This window comes from Apium graveolens, chromosome 10 (genome assembly GCF_009905375.1).
Source record: "Apium graveolens cultivar Ventura chromosome 10, ASM990537v1, whole genome shotgun sequence".
NCBI lineage: Eukaryota > Viridiplantae > Streptophyta > Magnoliopsida > Apiales > Apiaceae > Apium > Apium graveolens.
In genome coordinates this window covers 232898143-232917413 of record NC_133656.1, presented here as the reverse complement: position 1 = coordinate 232917413, position 19271 = coordinate 232898143, and the positions used below count along the sequence as shown (strand labels likewise).

General features: G+C 34.9%; 2 protein-coding genes across 2 annotated transcripts; both read left to right on the top strand.

The window, feature by feature from the left end:
• Positions 1–8057: 8057 nt before the first annotated feature.
• Positions 8058–14329, top strand: LOC141692700 (vesicle-associated protein 1-2-like). The gene is made up of 9 exons (XM_074497614.1): positions 8058–8320; positions 8435–8505; positions 9565–9646; positions 9737–9852; positions 9970–10095; positions 10212–10253; positions 10628–10669; positions 12508–12585; positions 13992–14329. Exons 1-9 carry the CDS (start codon positions 8242–8244, stop codon positions 14106–14108), a joined length of 753 nt encoding a protein of 250 aa, XP_074353715.1. The 5' UTR covers positions 8058–8241; the 3' UTR covers positions 14109–14329.
• Positions 14330–15538: 1209 nt separating this feature from the next.
• Positions 15539–18729, top strand: LOC141689238 (putative glycerol-3-phosphate transporter 1). Its single transcript, XM_074493467.1, has 3 exons — positions 15539–15694; positions 16617–17689; positions 17833–18729. Exons 2-3 carry the CDS (start codon positions 16684–16686, stop codon positions 18387–18389), a joined length of 1563 nt encoding a protein of 520 aa, XP_074349568.1. The 5' UTR covers positions 15539–15694; positions 16617–16683; the 3' UTR covers positions 18390–18729.
• Positions 18730–19271: the final 542 nt, after the last annotated feature.

The window sequence follows — 19271 nt, the reverse complement described above, 5'->3', positions numbered from 1 at the left end:
AATTGCTGACCCTTCTTTTATAGTTCGATGGCGGGATCCATTCTCTCCGCGAGCTCACGGTGTTCACCCTGTTAGGGCTTCTGGCATTTCGCCGATAATCTGGGCTCAAGGATCTATCCCTTCTCTTGGATCGCCCCTTGGAGTTATGGGTGTTTTCATATTTTTTTGTTTCCGCGAGCGACTGCTCAATCGCCTTGAATGATTCCACCTGCGCAAGCACATCTGCAAACGACATCGGGTCCTTCCCTTGCAGGTGCTTCCAGAAATCTGTTCCCACACGCAGTCCAGCTATAAGAAGTATTTTCAGTGTTTCATCAGTTGCACCCCTTACCAAAGTGGATTCTGCATTGAACCTTTTGAAGTATGAGGTTAAACTTTCTCCTTCCTTTTGTTTCACATTAGCCAGTGTGGTGACTGGTGGTGTGTACTTCACTGCGGCTTGAAATTGAGTCAAAAACAAAGTTTTCATCTGTTCCCAGGATGTGATCACACCTGGACCAAGTTTTTGGAACCACTGCTGAGCGCCTTCTCTAAAAGTGGCCGCCAGGAGACGACATCGAGCCAAATCAGGTACTTGATATACATCCATTTCAATATTAAAGCACCCCAGGAATTCCACAGGATCAGAGTTCCCATGAAAACGTAAGTCATTGGTTGTGTTCCTGTATCCTGCAGGAAATTGTGCCTCCCTCACAACATCAACAAAAGGAGAAGGAGCTTGCGCAGTCGCTGTTACTCTTCCCCCTTAAGATGGTTGAGCAACCTCTTGAGATCGTTCACATTGAACATTCCTACTGCAGGAATGGTTTGAACATTAGGCTGTTGGGGTTGCTCTGCGACTTGCTGTAGTTCCCCTCGATTACCCCCCGGGTGTAGCGGTGGATCTCGCTGCCCCTCGCCCTGAGGCTGCGGCTGTGGCATGTTACCATCTTGGTTTTGAAAATTTTCCCGCACGCGAGGTTCCTCTTGACCGTGTTGTGGAATTTTATCATTATTCTGCGCTCTTACTTGAACTCGACCACCATCCTGATTATGAGGACGTGCCCTGGAGCCATTACCCGTAGCATTGTGAGAAACTACAGGGATAACGACGGGGGCTTCTTCAGCGGAAGGTGCTCCATCTCTCCTACCATTGTAGGATGTTCTTCCATATTGGTATCCCATCCTTCCTCGTCCATTCCTCTGATATCCCCGGTAGTAATTCCCTCGCGGAGGGGCACGCTCGTGCTCGCGGTGCCGCACCATGTCATCCCTTTGGAATGCTTGGGGCACACGCGTTGTGTCACGGGGCTTCGCTTCTCCAGCGTTTCCTTCCTTTTGCCATTCTACCAGCAACATCCTCAAATCGTCATCTTCCAATCTTAAGCCAAGCCTTCTTTTCAAGGTTGAAAGATCCCTTCCTTCCTCATCCTGATTTTGAGTGTTCTCCGCACGACAACGCTCGTCCATCGTACGCCCAGACCTATGTAGGTGTGACACCACTTAGTTACCAAGGCGTGGCCTTTCCCTGCCATCAGTGTCCTCATCGACAAGCTCCACAATAGGCTCTACATCATCAGAATATTCCAAGCATCGCGGAGTGATTCACGGGTTTTCCCCGCTGCCTTGGGTATCTCCTTCAACTACCGGTGCCTTCCCCACGACATGGCCATGACGGGGAAAAAATGACCTCTCCTCGTTCTTCGACGCTCCACCGTATTCAGTCTTGAGTGAAAACTATTAAGAGTATCCCCCATGCGATACAACTGCTCCAAGATATCAGCATTGCTGATGAGAACCGGAGGTGTTCCCCCCACATCCGGAGCTCTCGGTGGATCCGCCATGTTTCTGGGAACATAGGGTTCATGGCGAGTGTAGCCTCCCCGCGTTCTCCTTCAGATCTGCTGTCACTTCCATCATAAGCACTTCCATCACGATTATAAGACATATTTTCCTCCTAAGATTACGACCTTAATTAGCACCCCTCCTTCTAGCGCCAATTTGTTGACGGAGGAATATGGTAACAACAAAGATTGAGGTTTCTCGTCAGAACTAAGATCTGTGATGGTGATTCTTTGCCGGATAATCAAGCGGTGTGTGGTGGTTTGTGGTTGTTTTAGGCTGAGATTGATCAGAGTAAGTGGTGGCTCTCTTATCAGCTCTCAACTTCTTACCCTCTCAATGTGCCTACGTACCCTTTATATAGGGATCAAGCCTGATGTAGTTCTCGTAGAACAAGAAATCTAATGGGCTTAGACTTCTTATTCCTAGGTCCAATAGAAGTCCATCCAAAGTCCATATCCCGCTAGCTTTAGGAATGTCCAACTATGAGGCCCAACCGCGAAGGCCCAAGGCTCATCCGTAATCACAGGACTTCACGGATAATGCATCTCCCTGCGCAAGGATAACACCCCGCTACAGCTATCTCCCTTGATGTACAGACGCAGGTATAGCCACGGTTCACCCCAAGTGTCGGACGCATCCCTGTCCCCCGAATGAGGATAATCCACCAGATAACAAGACAGGTGATCCCAAGCTCTTAAGTGCAAAGTGCAGGATGACTCCAAAGTTTTCCAACGAGGACACCCGTTGAATGCAAGAACAGAGTTCCCAAAGCACACACCAAAGTTAACCCCCGCATCCCCAACGAGGACACCCGTTGAATACAGGAGGAGGCCTTCAATCATCAGGCATACCCCTGGAGGCCTTCAAGCTTTTCACAGACATCCCTCTCCTTGACCGTCTCAAGGAGAGAATTCTTCAAAGAGTACCTGCAACAAATATATTAGTAAAAACAACCTCCATTGCTCCTCTCTATGCAAGCTTTGCCCTGAAGTCACCATTGAGAACACATAGACCAATCACAGGACGCGTCCTAACACATTGGGCGCGCCCTCACCTTCATGAGACTTGCACCGTCTCCTCAAAAACCATCATGCACAACATTCCACTTCCTATGGCGCGTCATGGTCAAGACAGGCGCGTCCTACAGCGTCCATTACCACAAGATCTCATGTGCCAAGCACTTTCATAATCATTGACGCGTCCACATAGCTTGGGCGCGTCCTTCCCTAACCATGCACTCCCCAAGCTCCGTCATTACCAGACTGTAACACATCTCCTCACAAGCTGGCGCGTCCTCGGTGCCTGGACGCGTCCTTACCTTCTACAATGCAATACCGAGTTTGACTGTAATTAGCCCGCATTTGACCCGAGTCAATCCAATGCCAAATTTTGGGTATAACACAGTCATTAACTATTATCAGTAAGAAAAGTAAATTCAATTTAATAACATAATTCGAAGATAACTAATAATTTTAACATTATGAAAAATCTAATCGAAGGGAAATCCTTTGGATAGATACATGAAACTTTTGAATTATTTAAAATGAGCAAAAAATTATACGCAAAGATTTTGATTACACTTTTAAAATTGGATGTTTATTAATACATAGACGGTATTATCATCGAGTGGGTAATAAAAGAAAAATCAAATATTATTTTGAAATTTAGACACTCCTAGTTTATACTTTTGTATATTTTTATAATTCTAATATTTCCAGATACATTTTTCTTCCTGTATGCTTTCCTTAAAATTAGCACTAACTAGTTCTTAAGTAGTTGGTGTTAATTATATAAATATTTTATAATAATGTTACAATATATAATATAACATATTCTATATTAAGAACAAAGAAAATCATGGGTCCAATATTTACCGTCAAGGAAAATTTTGGCTAAACTTTGGATTTTTCTTACTAATTTTTCAATTATTACTTGTTTAATTATTCTTCCCATATGCTTTCCTTAAAATTAACATTAACCAGTTCTTAAGTGGACGGTGTTAATTATTTAAATATTTTATAGTAATATTATAATATATAGTAAAATATATTATATATTAAGAATCGAGTAAATCATGGGTCTAATATTTCCTGTCAAGAAAAATATATATTTACAAAAAGGGTGAAAAACCAAAATACCCACCATTTGGGGAAAAATGTCCAAAATGCCAATTGGCGGTACTGTACGCTCAAAATACCTACTGAATACGCATGTGAGGGATGCGTATTCATTATTTCAATTTTTTTAAAGACTACGCATGTGGCACATGCGGATTCACTTTTTGTATTTTAGTGAATACGCATGTTGCACATGCGTGTTCTTTTAAATCAAAAAGTGAATACACATGTGGAACATGCGTGCTCTTTATTAAAATTTGAAAGGTTGACTACGCATCCCTGAAATGCGTATTTCGTGGGTATTTTGAGCGGTTCGCGCACATTTGGGCATTTTGGACAGTTGAATGTAAAAAGTGGTGTATTTTGGGCATTCTTTCTTACAAAAATACATAATAGTATAAACTAGGAGTGCCTGATTTTCAAAATAGTATTTGATTTTTCTTTATTACCTACCTGATGATAATAATGTTTATGTATTAATAAACATTCAATTTTAAAACTAGAATCAAAATCTTTGCGTAATTTTTTTTGCCCATTTTAAATAATTCAAAAGTTTCATCATGTATCTGACCAAAGGAGTTCCATTTGGTTAGATTTTTCGTAATGCTAATATTACTACTTATCTTATAATTATGTTATTAAATTGTATATATGTATTAATTTTCCTTACCGATAATAGTTAATGACTGAATTCTTTTGTTATCTTATTCAGATGTGGTCTTTGAACATGATGGTAGATGGACTTGTTACGAAAATCAATGATTTAGATCATTCAACAATTAGTCCGTTCCAACATATAATTCAATAAAGAAAGTAAATTCAATTAATATAGGTATTCAATTTAATAACATAATTACAAGATAGCTAGTAATATTAACATTATAAAAAAACCTAATCAAAAGGAACTCCTTTCTTTAGATATATAAAACTTTTGAATTATTTAAAATGAGCAAAAAATTATACGCAAAGATTTTGATTCCAGTTTTTAAAATTGGATGGTTATTAATACATAGACAATATTATCATCGAGTAAGTAATAAAAGAAAAATCAAATATTATTTTAAAAATAAGACACTCCCGATTTATACTATTGTATATTTTTGTATTTCTAATATTCCTAGATACATTTTTCTTCTCATATGTTTTCCTTAAAATTAGCACTAAGTAGTTCTTAAGTGGTTGGTGTTAATTATCTAAATATTCTATAATAATATTATAATATTTAGTAAAACATATTCTATATAAAGAACGAATAAAATCATGGGTCTAATATTTCCCACAGAGCAAGAATTGGCTAAACTTTGGATTTTTCTTACTAATTTTTCAATTATTACTTGTTTAATTATTTTTCCCGTATGCTTTCCTTAAAATTAACATTAACCAGTTCTTAAGTGGTCGGTGTTAATTATCTAAATATTCTATAATAACATTATTATATATAGTAAAACATATTATATATTAAGAACGGAGCAAATCATGGGTCTAATATTTCATGTCACGAAAAATATATCTATAAATATTAGAATTACAAAAATATATAATAGTATAAACTAGGAGTGTCTAATTTTCATAATAGTACTTGATTTTTTTATTACCCACTCGATGATAATACTGTCTATGTATTAATAAACATCCAATTTTATAACTAGAATCAAAATCTCTGCGTATATTTTTTTTTGCTCATTTTAAATAATTCAGAAGTTTCATGTATCTGACCAAAAGAGTTCCATTTGGTTAGATTTTTCATAATGTTAATATTACTACTTATCTTATAATTATGTTATTAAATTGTATACATGATTTTTCTTACCGATGATAGTTAATGACCGAATTCTTTTGTTATCTTATTCAGGTGTGGTCTTTGAACATGATGGTAGATGGACTGGTTACGAAAATCAATGATTTGGATCATTCAACAATTAGTCTGCTAATTACAAATTTATGTTTTTCTATCCAAAACAGTCATCGCATATTTAATCTTATCGGACAAACAAATTTGAAGAATAATGTATTTCATCCATTTGGATACAAAACCTCGTAAAGGCACAAATTACCTCTTGTAAGCACAAAATATTTACCTCTTGAAGGCACAAAATTACCTCTCGAAGACACCAAAATATATATCTTTTGAAGGTACAAATATCTACCTCTTAAAGACACAAAATTACCTCTTCAAGGCATCAAACATGTACCTCTTGCAGGCACAAAAACTACATCTTGAAGACACAAAACTAATATAACCTCTTAAAGGCACTAGCCATAAATTTTTTTAAAGCACAAATAAGCCCATGATATTAATGACACGAAAACTATATATATTTTTATGAGGAAAAGAAAAGAAATGTCTGCATAACTCAACTATACCCTTATTTATACAAATTCTAATACCTACCTAGAACCAACAAATAAACATGAAAGAACCAACTCTAAAAATTAGAAACTGCAAATTTTGAATGCTCAAAACTATAACACGAAGCTCACCTGACCCAATAAGGCCAAAAGAGTTTTAAAATTAAAGTTTAATATAAAGAACACCATATAATCATATAGATCAAACTAAGGCCAACCTACTCAAGCCCATAAAAAGAGATGAAAATTACTAAATTCTCGATCAAAAGTTTGTATAGACAAAATCGAAAAGAACCAAATATGTTTTATATATATAATACAACAACACGGGGGTTTGCTGAATAATTTAATTAATATGATGATTATATCCCTACATTAATATTTATATACTCCCTCCGTTCCAATATACATGTCCCTTTTGAAAAAAAAAATTGTCCCAACTTACTTGTCCCTCTCTTCTTTCAATGTAAATTTAAGCATAATTTTTCAAAATTATTCTTAGATTTGTTATTTCCAAGATTTGACTTTCTAAATTTAGTATCTATTCTCTTTTTTCAATGCATTTAATGAGGTATTTTGTTAAAAATGTTATCCAACTAACCATTTTCTTAATATGCATTTTTTTTCCAAAAGGGACATATAAAATGGGACGGAGGTAGTAGTATTTATTTCACCTCATCATTCATTTATCAAATGTTCTTAATTGTTTTGTAATTAATATGTGGATACAGACATTATACACACATACATAAATATATATAATAAATATATATGTATATATGAATTAATACATGCATACATACATACATACATGCATGCATACACACACATATACACACATATATACATGTATTATATATATAATACACTAACAGGGGATTTGATAAGTAATTTAATTAATATAACGATTATACCCCACATTAATATCTATATAATATTTATTTCAACTCATATTTCATTTATTAAACATTATTAATTATTTTATAATTAATACGTGCATACAAACAATGATACATACATGCATACATAAAATTCATACATATATACATATTCACATACATGCATACATGCATACATACACACGTATATACACACATACACACATACATGCATAGATATATACTCATATATTCTTATTTATCATTAATTTAATACACCGTCATCCAACACAATGAAATGACCAAATATTATATTAAGTCATATGAAATAAAAAATAAAACAAACTATTTACACATTTGTATAATTTATACTTCACTATTAATAATTATGTGACACATATCATATACTTCCACCGTCTAATAGGTTATTAACATCGTCAGTGGGGTTTGTCGAGGAAATTAATTCATATGACAATTATCTCATACATTAATATCTATATAAATTTAATTCACCTCGTCATTCATTTATTAAAAATTATCAATTGTTGTATAATTAATATGTGCATATATATATATATCCATGGATACACACACATACATACTCGTATATTCTTATTTGTCATTAATCCAAACTCGTTCTCCAAAATAATGAAATGACAAAATATTATATTAAATTCAGTTAAATAAAAATATAAACGGTCAACGTAAATAGTGAGTAAATCAGATTCTTAAAATCCAAGAAAATCATTTATTTTATTTCAACCGGAATAAAATTATATAGCCATCCATGCTATAATAATTGGATTTAATTATTTTATATACAAAATCCAAAGTAATTATTAAAAAAGAAAAAAGAAAAAAGAGAAATAGACATCTTGACTGAAGAGCAGACCCGAATCTGAATTGCTGTAGTCACGCTGTCGATCAAACAGCCAGAAACAAAGTTGAATCCATATTCTCTTCGGTTTCTATTCCTCACTTGAAACACAAATACACACTAAACCTTAATATTCCTATCTATCTATACATCTCTCCTCTCTCATCATCCATCAAAATCTCTCCCAATCTCTCCCATGGATTCACCTACGCCGTTTCAGTCCACGCATCCAACTGAACTCATCTCCGTCGATCCTCTCGAGCTCGAATTTCCACGTCAGTAATTCACTCATTTTTCTTAATTACTGTTTAATTTAAGCTAGGGTTTTATTTTATTATTTTGTTTGTTAGTTACTGATTGTTGTTTGCGTGTGTTTAATTGATTAACAGTTGAGCTAAAGAAGCAGATTTGTTGCTCATTTCAGTTGTCCAATAAGACTGATAAGCATGTTGCGTTTAAGGTAATTGATTTTGCGTATCGCGATTTGATTTGTATGTGTTCTCTTCGTGATTGTATGAATCAAAAATTTGATTGGGGTTTCGGTTTGTAGTTAGTACTCCCTGTCGATTTTGATTTGTTTTGCCTCATTTTTAAATTTTGGATTAGTTAGTTGTTGTAGGTTGCAATTAAACAAGACCTGCGTAATTATAGTGTATTTTAATGGCATATTTGTATCTGATCAAATTCTGCAATTACCCGCACATTCACATTAGAATTCTTTTGTATATCACCTAAGTTAGGCGAGTACGTACTTAGGAGCATCAAGCTCTTTAGTTTACTATTAGCGAGTAGTGATCAGTTTAGTAATTGCATATATCTTCGTTTGGATGGGATTGATTTTTTTTTTTTTTTTTTATGTTGAAAATGTTTAATTTGACATGATATGGACGGGACAGGTTATGTATGTATGGGACTCCATAGGACGGGGTTGTTATTTTTTCTTTACTTGTGAGACGTGAGGTTGGTTAGAACTTGGCAAAGACTTATAGGAGCAAACGATAACTACATGTTCGTAAACTGGAACTTTGTGTTGAAATTGCTGCACTCAGTCATTTTTTTTCCTTTGCAAAGTGCTTGTAGTGCGTATTCCTTTTCGAGTATATATATCTGTATCGTATGCAGCAACAGATCTATGTTGGGGCTAATGGTTGCTCCCAGCCTCAGACTGAGCTTCATAAGCAATTAGACCTTTTGTTCTTGCACCCCTCATTAAGCGATGTGGATTGTGGAGTTATTCTATTATTTGTTTATAATAAAGATAAATTGGATGTGATTTATTTAGTTTGAATATTTTAGAATTAGATAATTATCGTAGTTATCAATCAGCCAATGACCAGGCGTTGATTGCCACCAGCAGCCGTCCGCAATCACTAGAGACCACCATCAGCCACCAACAACCACCATAAACTGCCACTCTTACAAAGTTTGCTTTTTGTTAGGGTGATATCATATCTATATATGTGCTTTTCGTTTGTGTATTTGGAGTTAAAAATTACCAGCATGGTTTTTCCTGTTGCAGGTAAAGACTACTAACCCAAAGAAGTACTCTGTACGGCCTAACAATGGTATTGTGCCACCACGTTCACAAAGCAATGTAACCGGTAATTTCATTGTTTTACTCTTTACATTCTTGGAAGCTATATAGTTCTCTTTTTTAATATTAGGTGTAACTATTCTACAAACTGGTTCAGTTACTATGCAAGCTCTGAAAGAACAACCCTCGAGTTTGAAATGCAATGACAAATTTCTTGTCCAAAGCGTAGCGGCTCCCCCTGGTGCTACTCCAAAAGATATTACCCCAGAAATGGTGAGAGTCATTTGAGTTTGGAGATTCTGTCTTGATCATTCATAATTTTTTTACTGTGGAGAGTTAAAAAGGGCAGTTATAACTTTGTGCTTCCCTTTTGTAATCTCTATATACAAGTTTAATAAAGAAGCGGGAAATCATGTTGAGGAGTGCAAATTAACAGTTGCTTATGTTGACCCCCCTAGTCCACCTTCGCCTGTGCCAGAAGAGTCTGAGGAGGATACATCCGAAAATGCTACTGCTGTGAGTTCTTATACTATATTCAGTATCAAAACAGTTGTTTCTTTTTATTTTTTGACCAATTCTGAGTGATCATATCTTCTGAAATTTAATTAATAGGTCCTTATTGACCCTTACAGGTTTCTAAAGGATCTTCTGAGCACCAAATTACCTCTACCAAGGTATTCTGCAGTATATGTGTTAAACATATATTTCTGTTCTGAAATAAATTGTATAGCGATCTTAGTTTCTTCTATCTCAGTTTTGGTATGGTTTGCTAATTTAGTAATTTCTTCGTATGTTGTTTACCTTAGAGTATGTCATATAGCAATTGTGAACATGTCTCTTAGCAATCTAGATTGCTGCTAGGAGTTGTTGATGAATGGAGAGGGAAAAAAAATCTCTTCATGAGATGCTTCTAAATTGATAGATTTAAAATTTTGTACTAAATTTAAGTATCAAAACACTTGTCTTTTTATTTTATTTTTCTTGACCTTTCTTGAGTGATCATCTATCTTTGGAAATTTAATCAGTACCTCCTTATTAACCCTTACAGGTTTCTAGAGGATCTTCTGAGCACCAAATCACCTCTACCAAGGTCTTTTTCTGCATTATATCTTTCAAACATGATTTTCTGTTCTAAATTGACATTTGTATTCTGGTCTTAGTTTCTTCCATCTTGTTCTTGGTATGGATTGTTTTGTGTTATGTTATTTACTTTATAGTATTTCATATAGTTCTTGGAACATGTTTCATAGCAATATAGATTGCTGCTAGAAATTGTTGATGATACTCATACAACGGAGAGGGTGATGAATTCTCTCAAACAAGATGCTTTTACATTGATAGTTTTAAATATTTGCTAATTCCTACTTGAATATCTTGATATGAACATTTCATTGTCCCCCCGAATACTGATCATTGTTAGATTATATCAATTCATTCAAGTGACAGAGTTACTTAAGGCTCTAAAAAATATTTAGGATTATGTTTTTCCACCACTTCTGAAACAGGATGCTTGTCATGCATCATTAGAAATAATCTCATTAGATGGAGAGAAATCAGTTTGCTATTGTAGTGTAGAGTTCCTTCTATGCATTAAAATATTATGTCTAGGAAAAATCTTATATAATGAAGGAAAATGAAGGACACAACCCGGTAGATAGATGTAGAATGACTGAGCAAAGTCAAATGTCAGGGTAAAATGATGAAGACGAAAAATTTAAAACAAATTGTCTATAAATGATCATATACAATACCATTATATCAAAGACTGTTTGCTAAATCATAATGAAAAACATACAGTCACAATATAAAATGGTAAAACCTTGTCACTGTAGCCATGTTAGAAGACAAAACAGACATGCAATGTATACATCACTATTTTATTGAGGCCTGCCTTCACTTCCAAGTGCTGTGGACCATTATTAAATTTTTCGATATTAAGGTTGGATTGGATATCTCACCAATTGGCGAGTAGGACCATTATTATTTTTTTCCATATCAAGGTTGGGTTGGGTATCTCGCCAGTTGGTGAAGTAGCAATGTCCATTTCATGGAACAAGGGTGCACGTGGTAAATAAACCTATTTCTTATTATGGCTGGTTATTATCTGACACCAGTTGTGCTAAGCTTGATTTTGTTTTTGTCTGTTGATTGGAAACTCCTGCAGGTTTCAGTTGGGAATGCCGTTAGAGAGTATGGACTTTGGACCCACTAGAATCATAAATCAAGACTAGGAATCCTTATTAAATACAAAATCTTCAATATCATCCAAACTTATATGTTTAGACTAAGACTAACTAATCCAAAAAGCCAGAGCTTTAAGAGAGCTAGACTCAGTAGAATATAAACAAAAATTTAAGGAGCACAAAACATTGTATTTACAGCTACAACTGGTAACTTTTATGATATAAAATGCTGACATTCCAAACCCTTAATTTTAACAAAGATTTTAGAAATAGAAAAAGAAATAAGTATTTTCTCACTGTCACAGAAGATGTGTAGCATAAGGGTGTGTAGACTCATCACTCGTGGCATCTGGTGCAATTTAGTTTTTTAACAGTTGATTGATATGGCGACCCCCCCCCCCCTCCCCCAACCCCCCCAAACCCCCCTGCCTAATTTCTTAGTTTTTATACTTACTTTTGTTTTATATATTAATAATTCATGCATTCTATATTATGCACTTATAGATTATTTGTTGTATTCTTGTGGAGAAAATAAATCTAAAACTGCAGTGTGCTTTGTGCCTAGAGTTATAATATTCTTTCACCATGCGATGTATCGTTTTTAGTGAAGTTTAGTTTTGCTCTTTGGACCTGTTTTCACAACCTGTGGTTCCCTTAGTCTTACTGAAAGAGACAAGATAGCCCAATCTTAGATAAGGTTTCTTCCTTTTATTTTAAGTAGTTTTGTTCTTTTGTGTTGTTGCAGGCTAATGATCTTATATCAACCCTTACCAAGGAGAAACAGTCCATTATTCAAGAGAACAATAGGCTTCAACAAGAACTGGTGAGAGAAATAAATAATAATAATAATATTATTATTATTATTATTATTATTATTATTATTATTATTATTATTATTATTATTATTATTATTTGTTATTATTATTTGTTATTGTTGTTGTTGTTTGTTGCTGTGAATTTGTTCTTCCGATTTCTTGATAAAATTTGCTGAATATTTACATTTCATCAAGAATCTTCTTGACTTAAATGTTTGCACTTAAAAGTTTTAAGCTGTATAGTGTAGAGCTGGAAATTCGTTCGTTTTGTGTACTTTCGTGTTTCGTGTCATGAATGCCTGACCCAAACCCGAACTGTTAAGGATTCGTTTCGTGTACGTATACCTTCATTTCGTAATTTAAAATTAATAATAAAAATAAAGATAAATGATATATATTTATATTTAAATATAAAATTTTTACTAGTCGAGTCTTAAGTCAATAAGTCATAAGGACTCGAGCGCAGTCAAGTCTTATGAAATACAAATTTGAATCTATTTTGTATCTATTTTCTGTAAATATTATATGTAAAATATAATAGAATGTGTAATATTCATGACTTCTGTTTTGGCCCCTCCTTGTAGTTCGACCATGTGTCTTGTAAGAACCTTATGTAGGAACCTTATGAACTGAATGGGATTTAATTTGAAAGAGGACATTTTTCTATTGAACATTTACCCAATGTCGCACAAATTCTACTAATGCCACCTTTGGGAATAAAAAAATATTGGCAAGAATGGGAATAGAAACCCTACATTAGCTTGGAGGGCTACAGTCCTTTTTACTACAATAATAAGGTCAATGACTGATCTCATAACTCCTCAGAATTATAAGAATATTCACCACAATAGTTTCTTGTATAGTAAATTATATCTTTATTTTTGTTGATTGGTTTATCCCTGCACTTTGTTTATAGCTTGATTTGGTTGATAAAAAGACATCAATTGAGATTTCATCCGTGGGTATTGTCAATAAGCATAAAAATTTACAGAATTGTCTCTCATAATTATCATTATTGTAACTCAGAAGCATCTATCAGTTGATACTTATTGTATAGGAGTCAAAATAAATCAAAATGTAAGATGTATGGAATTTAATTCCATTTAAGATCCCGCGACCGACAGATACAATATGTAGAGTAAGAATTAATATAAATTATTTGTGTGACATTGATCGAGTTCTATTCCATTGCGTGAAAAGCTGCTGCATTTTTTTTCAGATTTATGTCGGGGAAATGTTTAGTCCGGATGAATGTTTGTATTTCTAGAGCAAACAAATAGTTTTTAGTTCTTGGTTGTAACAGAAGTTGCTTTGAAAATCTAAAAAAGTGTGGTGGATTAGACATTTCCTGCATTGCTGTTTTATGTGGTTATGCTCACCTAGTTGTCTGAAATATTGTGCTCTTTTGAAATAGAAACTTTTGAAGAGAGGGCCAAGAAGAAACAACGGTGGCGGTGGACTGTCTATCTACTACGTCTTGCTAATTGCTGTACTTGGCATTCTACTAGGGTATTATCTTAGAAGTTTATGACTTTCTCCGGATTTCTTATAATTATGGTTCTGTTGCATAATTTACAAGATGGGAGGAGGTAACTTAGGTAAACATTTTTTGCGGGGTAGGACTTTGGGGGTTTGAAAAGCATGTAAGAGTCCTAATGATGATTTGTGAAACATGTCGGTTAACATTCTCAAGTGAATGCTGTGGACTGTTGTGTATTTGACGGGTCTTCACAAGCTTTCATTTTAAGTTTAGATCGTCTCCTTGACTCTTATCTATGTAATGTTTTGCCAACCCAAGTTGCCTTGGACAAAAGTGATGCTTAAAACGTTTGTGTTAAAATGTAATTGTAAAATTCTTTTACGTACATATTTTTATTAATTTTAAGAACTCGAATCAAAATTATAAAAAAAATATTTTGTTGGCAATAAAATATAAATAAATTTTGCAAAAATTTAAAATCTTTATTGGCAAATGAGATTTGTTAATTTAGGAGTTATACTCTCTCTTTACATAAAACAATCTGATTATTTATTGTAACGAGCAAATTTAATCTTCAAAACAAACAGATACATCTTGTATGAAGAACACTCTAGTCTGCTACTAATTACACTCTTCTTGTCTTATCGTCGTCTTTTTCTTACACAAATCAGTTTGTTTTGAAAGCTTGTGGTCTGAGTTTATTATCACAATTCAATTTTTTCTCAATTTCTTGCAAAAGCTTTTGATCCCTTATTGCGAAGAAAATCGAGTACTCTTGTAGACTTGTACGTTGAAGCTCACAAACCAAGTATTTTGAAATTTGAGTTTGACTCGAAAAAGTTATGCAATAATTCTAACTTCTTGAACATTATTAGTGAAATTGAATATATAAACCGAATTGAATAGATAACACATTCATAAGATAAGTGAAATTGAATATATAAACCAAACTGTATAACTGCTCACGTAACAATTTGACTCGTTTAAATACGTAGCTGTCCATCAATGTTGTCTTGGATTCTTATTATTAGTTAATAAATGAAAATATAGGATTAGGTTTTAGGATATGGGGGAGCTCGAGATTGAAAATGAAATGCGAATAACAACAAGCGAAGGAAACTTCATGCAGACAAAGAAGCGTACAAGCCCATCACACATATAGGTGTCATTTTTCTCTGGACCCAAAAGGACACAAGAAGCCCAGAATCGTTTAATGACACGTGGCATTCATCTATTAGTCCAATTCAGTTGACGTCCCCTCGCTCCAGTTCGGGGCTTACCATTTTCCACGTAGGAAATGTGGGCCCAAGAATATCCGTTGCACGCAAGGGATTATTCCATGCAACTATACGAATATGCTTTCTATGCCACACTTTCATTACGTATCTGCCACTAAAATTACATTACTACCCCTACACATAGTTTCTTCATTCAGGGGTATATTGGGTACTTACAAACTATGTAATAAACCACCGGCCTGCTTAAATGTAAACACCTACATGTTATATTCAAGCTTCATAAATATAAAAATTGACTAGCTATTTTTGTGGCTTACAAAAATAAACATTTTTCGAAATATTTATAAGTTGCAGATAAACAATCACTTTGTTTCAGCTCATTCAGCTCATCTATGCAAGGTAATAAATTTCGAGATTTTATTTAATTTATGTTACATTCTTGATATGTTTTCACTCTTATCTATATATTATATATATACACACACCTTTCGTTTGTTCTGAGTTGCGACTTGTGACCATGTTAATGTAATGGATTTTATTAATTATGGATTTAATTATTTATGGATTCTTCTTTTATTTGGGTTGTGAAAAATGGGTTGGTTTTGATTTTTGAGTGCAGAGATTGTGCAGTTAAGATTTTTATGAGATGTTTGAAGTTGGATTAAGGAAGTTGCATGTTTATCTTTAAGATTAGTGTTTGATGTTATTTGGTAATCTGGTAACTGCTTCTTTTGCAAGCTTACTGAATTTTATGTGTTCTGGTATGTTAAAGTAGATATATGATTAGTTATGTTTGGTAGATATGTAACAGTTCTCAGTAGTTAACTTGAAGAACTGATAGACATGGGTAGACTGACAAACATCATGTACTAGATTTCGAGTAATTATATTGCTATTTTTTTAAAAGTTAAAATTTAAAGATGCAGTATGTATAGCAGACGGAACAGGATTTTTGGGTCTTCTTCAAACTCGAGAAGAAATTAAGAGAGACGAGATGATTGAGTAATTTGGTTGTTCATCAAATCCACGGATTACTAAGATATCTATGGGGACGTTTGGTTCATAGTTAATGGTTAATGTGCCCGGAAACTAATCCTGATGATTGATTATAAAGATCGCATCCCTTGCTGGTTTATTTGCATAGTCCGGTGCAGGGTACTTAGAAATTCTTCGGCATCTTTAGTTATAGTCAGCTGACTATTAGTCTTAAGATAATCAAATGTTTGCTAATATATGATTTTAAAGAGTATTTTTAGCTTCTAGTACCGTCAATGTCTAATTCTGCAGTCATATCTCTATTTCCTGTTATTTGTTATTTCAGATTGTAGAAGGAAGCTGTAGAAGGAAGTTGAGGCCCTATTCATTAAATCTTTTTATTGGTGAAGAAGATGGGTTCTTTGTCTGAATCTAGTGAGAGAAAACAAAGCAAACCGCTAGGAATTAGATTTATAGAATACACAACGAAATCAAAGTTATCTTTTAAAACCCACCAAACCATTGTCCTAATCATCACCTTTTTAGCGTACGCAAGCTATCATGCTACTAGAAAAACTACTAGTATTGTGAAAACTGCCCTTGACCCCCAATCTCCGGATGCAAACCTCTTGAACTTCTCGTGGAGTAGCACTTACTCTCGAAAACCTTTTGAAAGCAAGAGAAAATCGTGGATTCTTGGAAATGGATGGGCCCCTTTTAATGGATCGGATGGACCAATACTACTTGGTGACCTTGATGTCGCCTTCCTTTTTGTGTATTCAACTGGAATGTATTTTTCTGGTCACTTGGGTGATAGAACGAATTTGAGATATTTTCTGACAATCGGAATGGTGGGAACTGGTTTGTTTACAGCACTGTTTGGGGTGGGATATTGGTCAAATATTCATTTGTTTTATTACTATTTAGTTGTCCAAATGCTTGCTGGTTTGTTTCAGTCAACTGGATGGCCTTCAGTAGTAGCAGTTGTAGGGAACTGGTTTGGGAAACGAAAGAGAGGACTTATAATGGGTATCTGGAATGCACATACATCTGTTGGTAACATCACAGGATCGTTAGTTGCTTCAGCTTTGCTGAAATACGGCTGGGGATGGTCAATGGTGATTCCAGGTCTCATGATTGCTATTCTTGGTTTAGTGCTTTTCCTATTGTTGCCGGTTAGTCCTGGGGATGTTGGACTCGATAAGGATCAAGATGTATCGCACACTCCTATAAAAGCCGATGAAACAATAGCAGAACCTTTGTTAAAATCAGAGGTCGAAGAAAGAGATGGATCAGCTATTGGGTTCATAGAAGCATGGAGGATCCCAGGGGTTGCTCCATTTGCTTTCTGTCTATTCTTCTCAAAATTAGTGGCTTATACATTTCTATACTGGCTGCCTTTCTACATTAGCCACACAGGTATTTTTATTTCTCTATTGATATTCCGTATACTCCAGAATTTGATGAATGATAAACTGATAAGGTATTTATCAAGGAAAAAAAATCTCATGTACAGGTTTGTTAATGACTTCTCATAATTTGTGCATCTATATTATGTGTAGCGATTGCTGGAAAGTACTTGTCTAATGAAGCAGCTGGGAATCTATCTACAATGTTTGATGTTGGAGGTGTAGTTGGAGGAATCCTGGCTGGCCACATTTCTGATCGCCTTGATGCTAGAGCGATAACAGCTGCAAGCTTCATGTACTGTGCCATTCCAGCTTTATTCTTTTACCGTAGCTATGGACACATTTCCTTGGCTGTCAATGTTATTCTCATGTTGGTCACCGGCATGTTTGTCAATGGACCATATGCTCTTATAACAACAGCTGTGTCAGCCGATTTAGGGACACATAGCTCACTGAAAGGAAACAGAAGAGCACTTGCAACGGTCACGGCAATCATTGATGGAACTGGCTCAATAGGAGCTGCAATAGGACCATTGTTAACCGGTTACATCTCTACTAACAGCTGGACTGCTGTTTTCACGATGCTGATGGTTGCTGCTCTCGTGTCTGGTTTATTTTTAACCAAGCTGGTTGTCGCAGAGGTTGGTACAAAGATCCACGAGTTAAATGGAGTACGGGCATCGAGATCTACTGCAGTACCTGAAGTGTGATATACTTTTTAATGTCTGCTTGTGCTAGATCTCCAGAAACTTGCAACTCTCACGCTGGATTTTCAGACCCTAAAGCTCTATGCCAGAAACTGTGTATCAAAATTCAAAGCTAGTCACACAGTCACCATCTACGCGATTGTTAATGTTCGGGTAAAATTTCATCAAAAAATCAGGATGGGCAAATGTTGTTATAGGGATTGCCATGTCTTGTACCAATTAGACGTGAAATTGATTGTAAAATAAATAGAAAAGGTGGGGTGTGTGAGATACCACTACCCTTTACGCAATACAAGTGATGTAAGCTTCGATTTTTTTATTTATCATTCTTTTGTGGGAAAAAGTTGGTGCAACTATCCAGTTCTTTATGATCACCAAGTAATGGATAACAAAGTTGTTGCAGCTGAGCTGCAAGATGTTTCCCATGAATATAGTCAAGGATCGGGAAGGAGTTGACAGTTTGTTGTCAGAATCAGCTTTTTAGTTTCCACACATGGCCAATACAAGGAACAAGTCAAGCTTATGTAAAAGAGGTAATTTCCGAAGAAATCAATTTTATCCGCATTGAAGAACTTGTGATCCTAACAAAAATATATAGAACTTGTGATGTACTTTGCAAAATAGCATTAAGAACGCTGATTCAATAGAGCAAAAGAGATCTCTCATTCTTTTGGTGAATGAGCAGCAGCATCTTATATATGTACAATATATTATTGTAGTGAACAGAAGAATTAATCGTTTCTGGTTGATTGGTGCAGTTTCAAAGTGATGGAACATTACATGGGTGTAAATACATAGGATGCAGTGGACCAAAGTTGGATTATGTTGCTGTCTAGCGGAAATGGGTAACTGTGTTTCTGTTCTTTGCATAACATTCGTTTGACA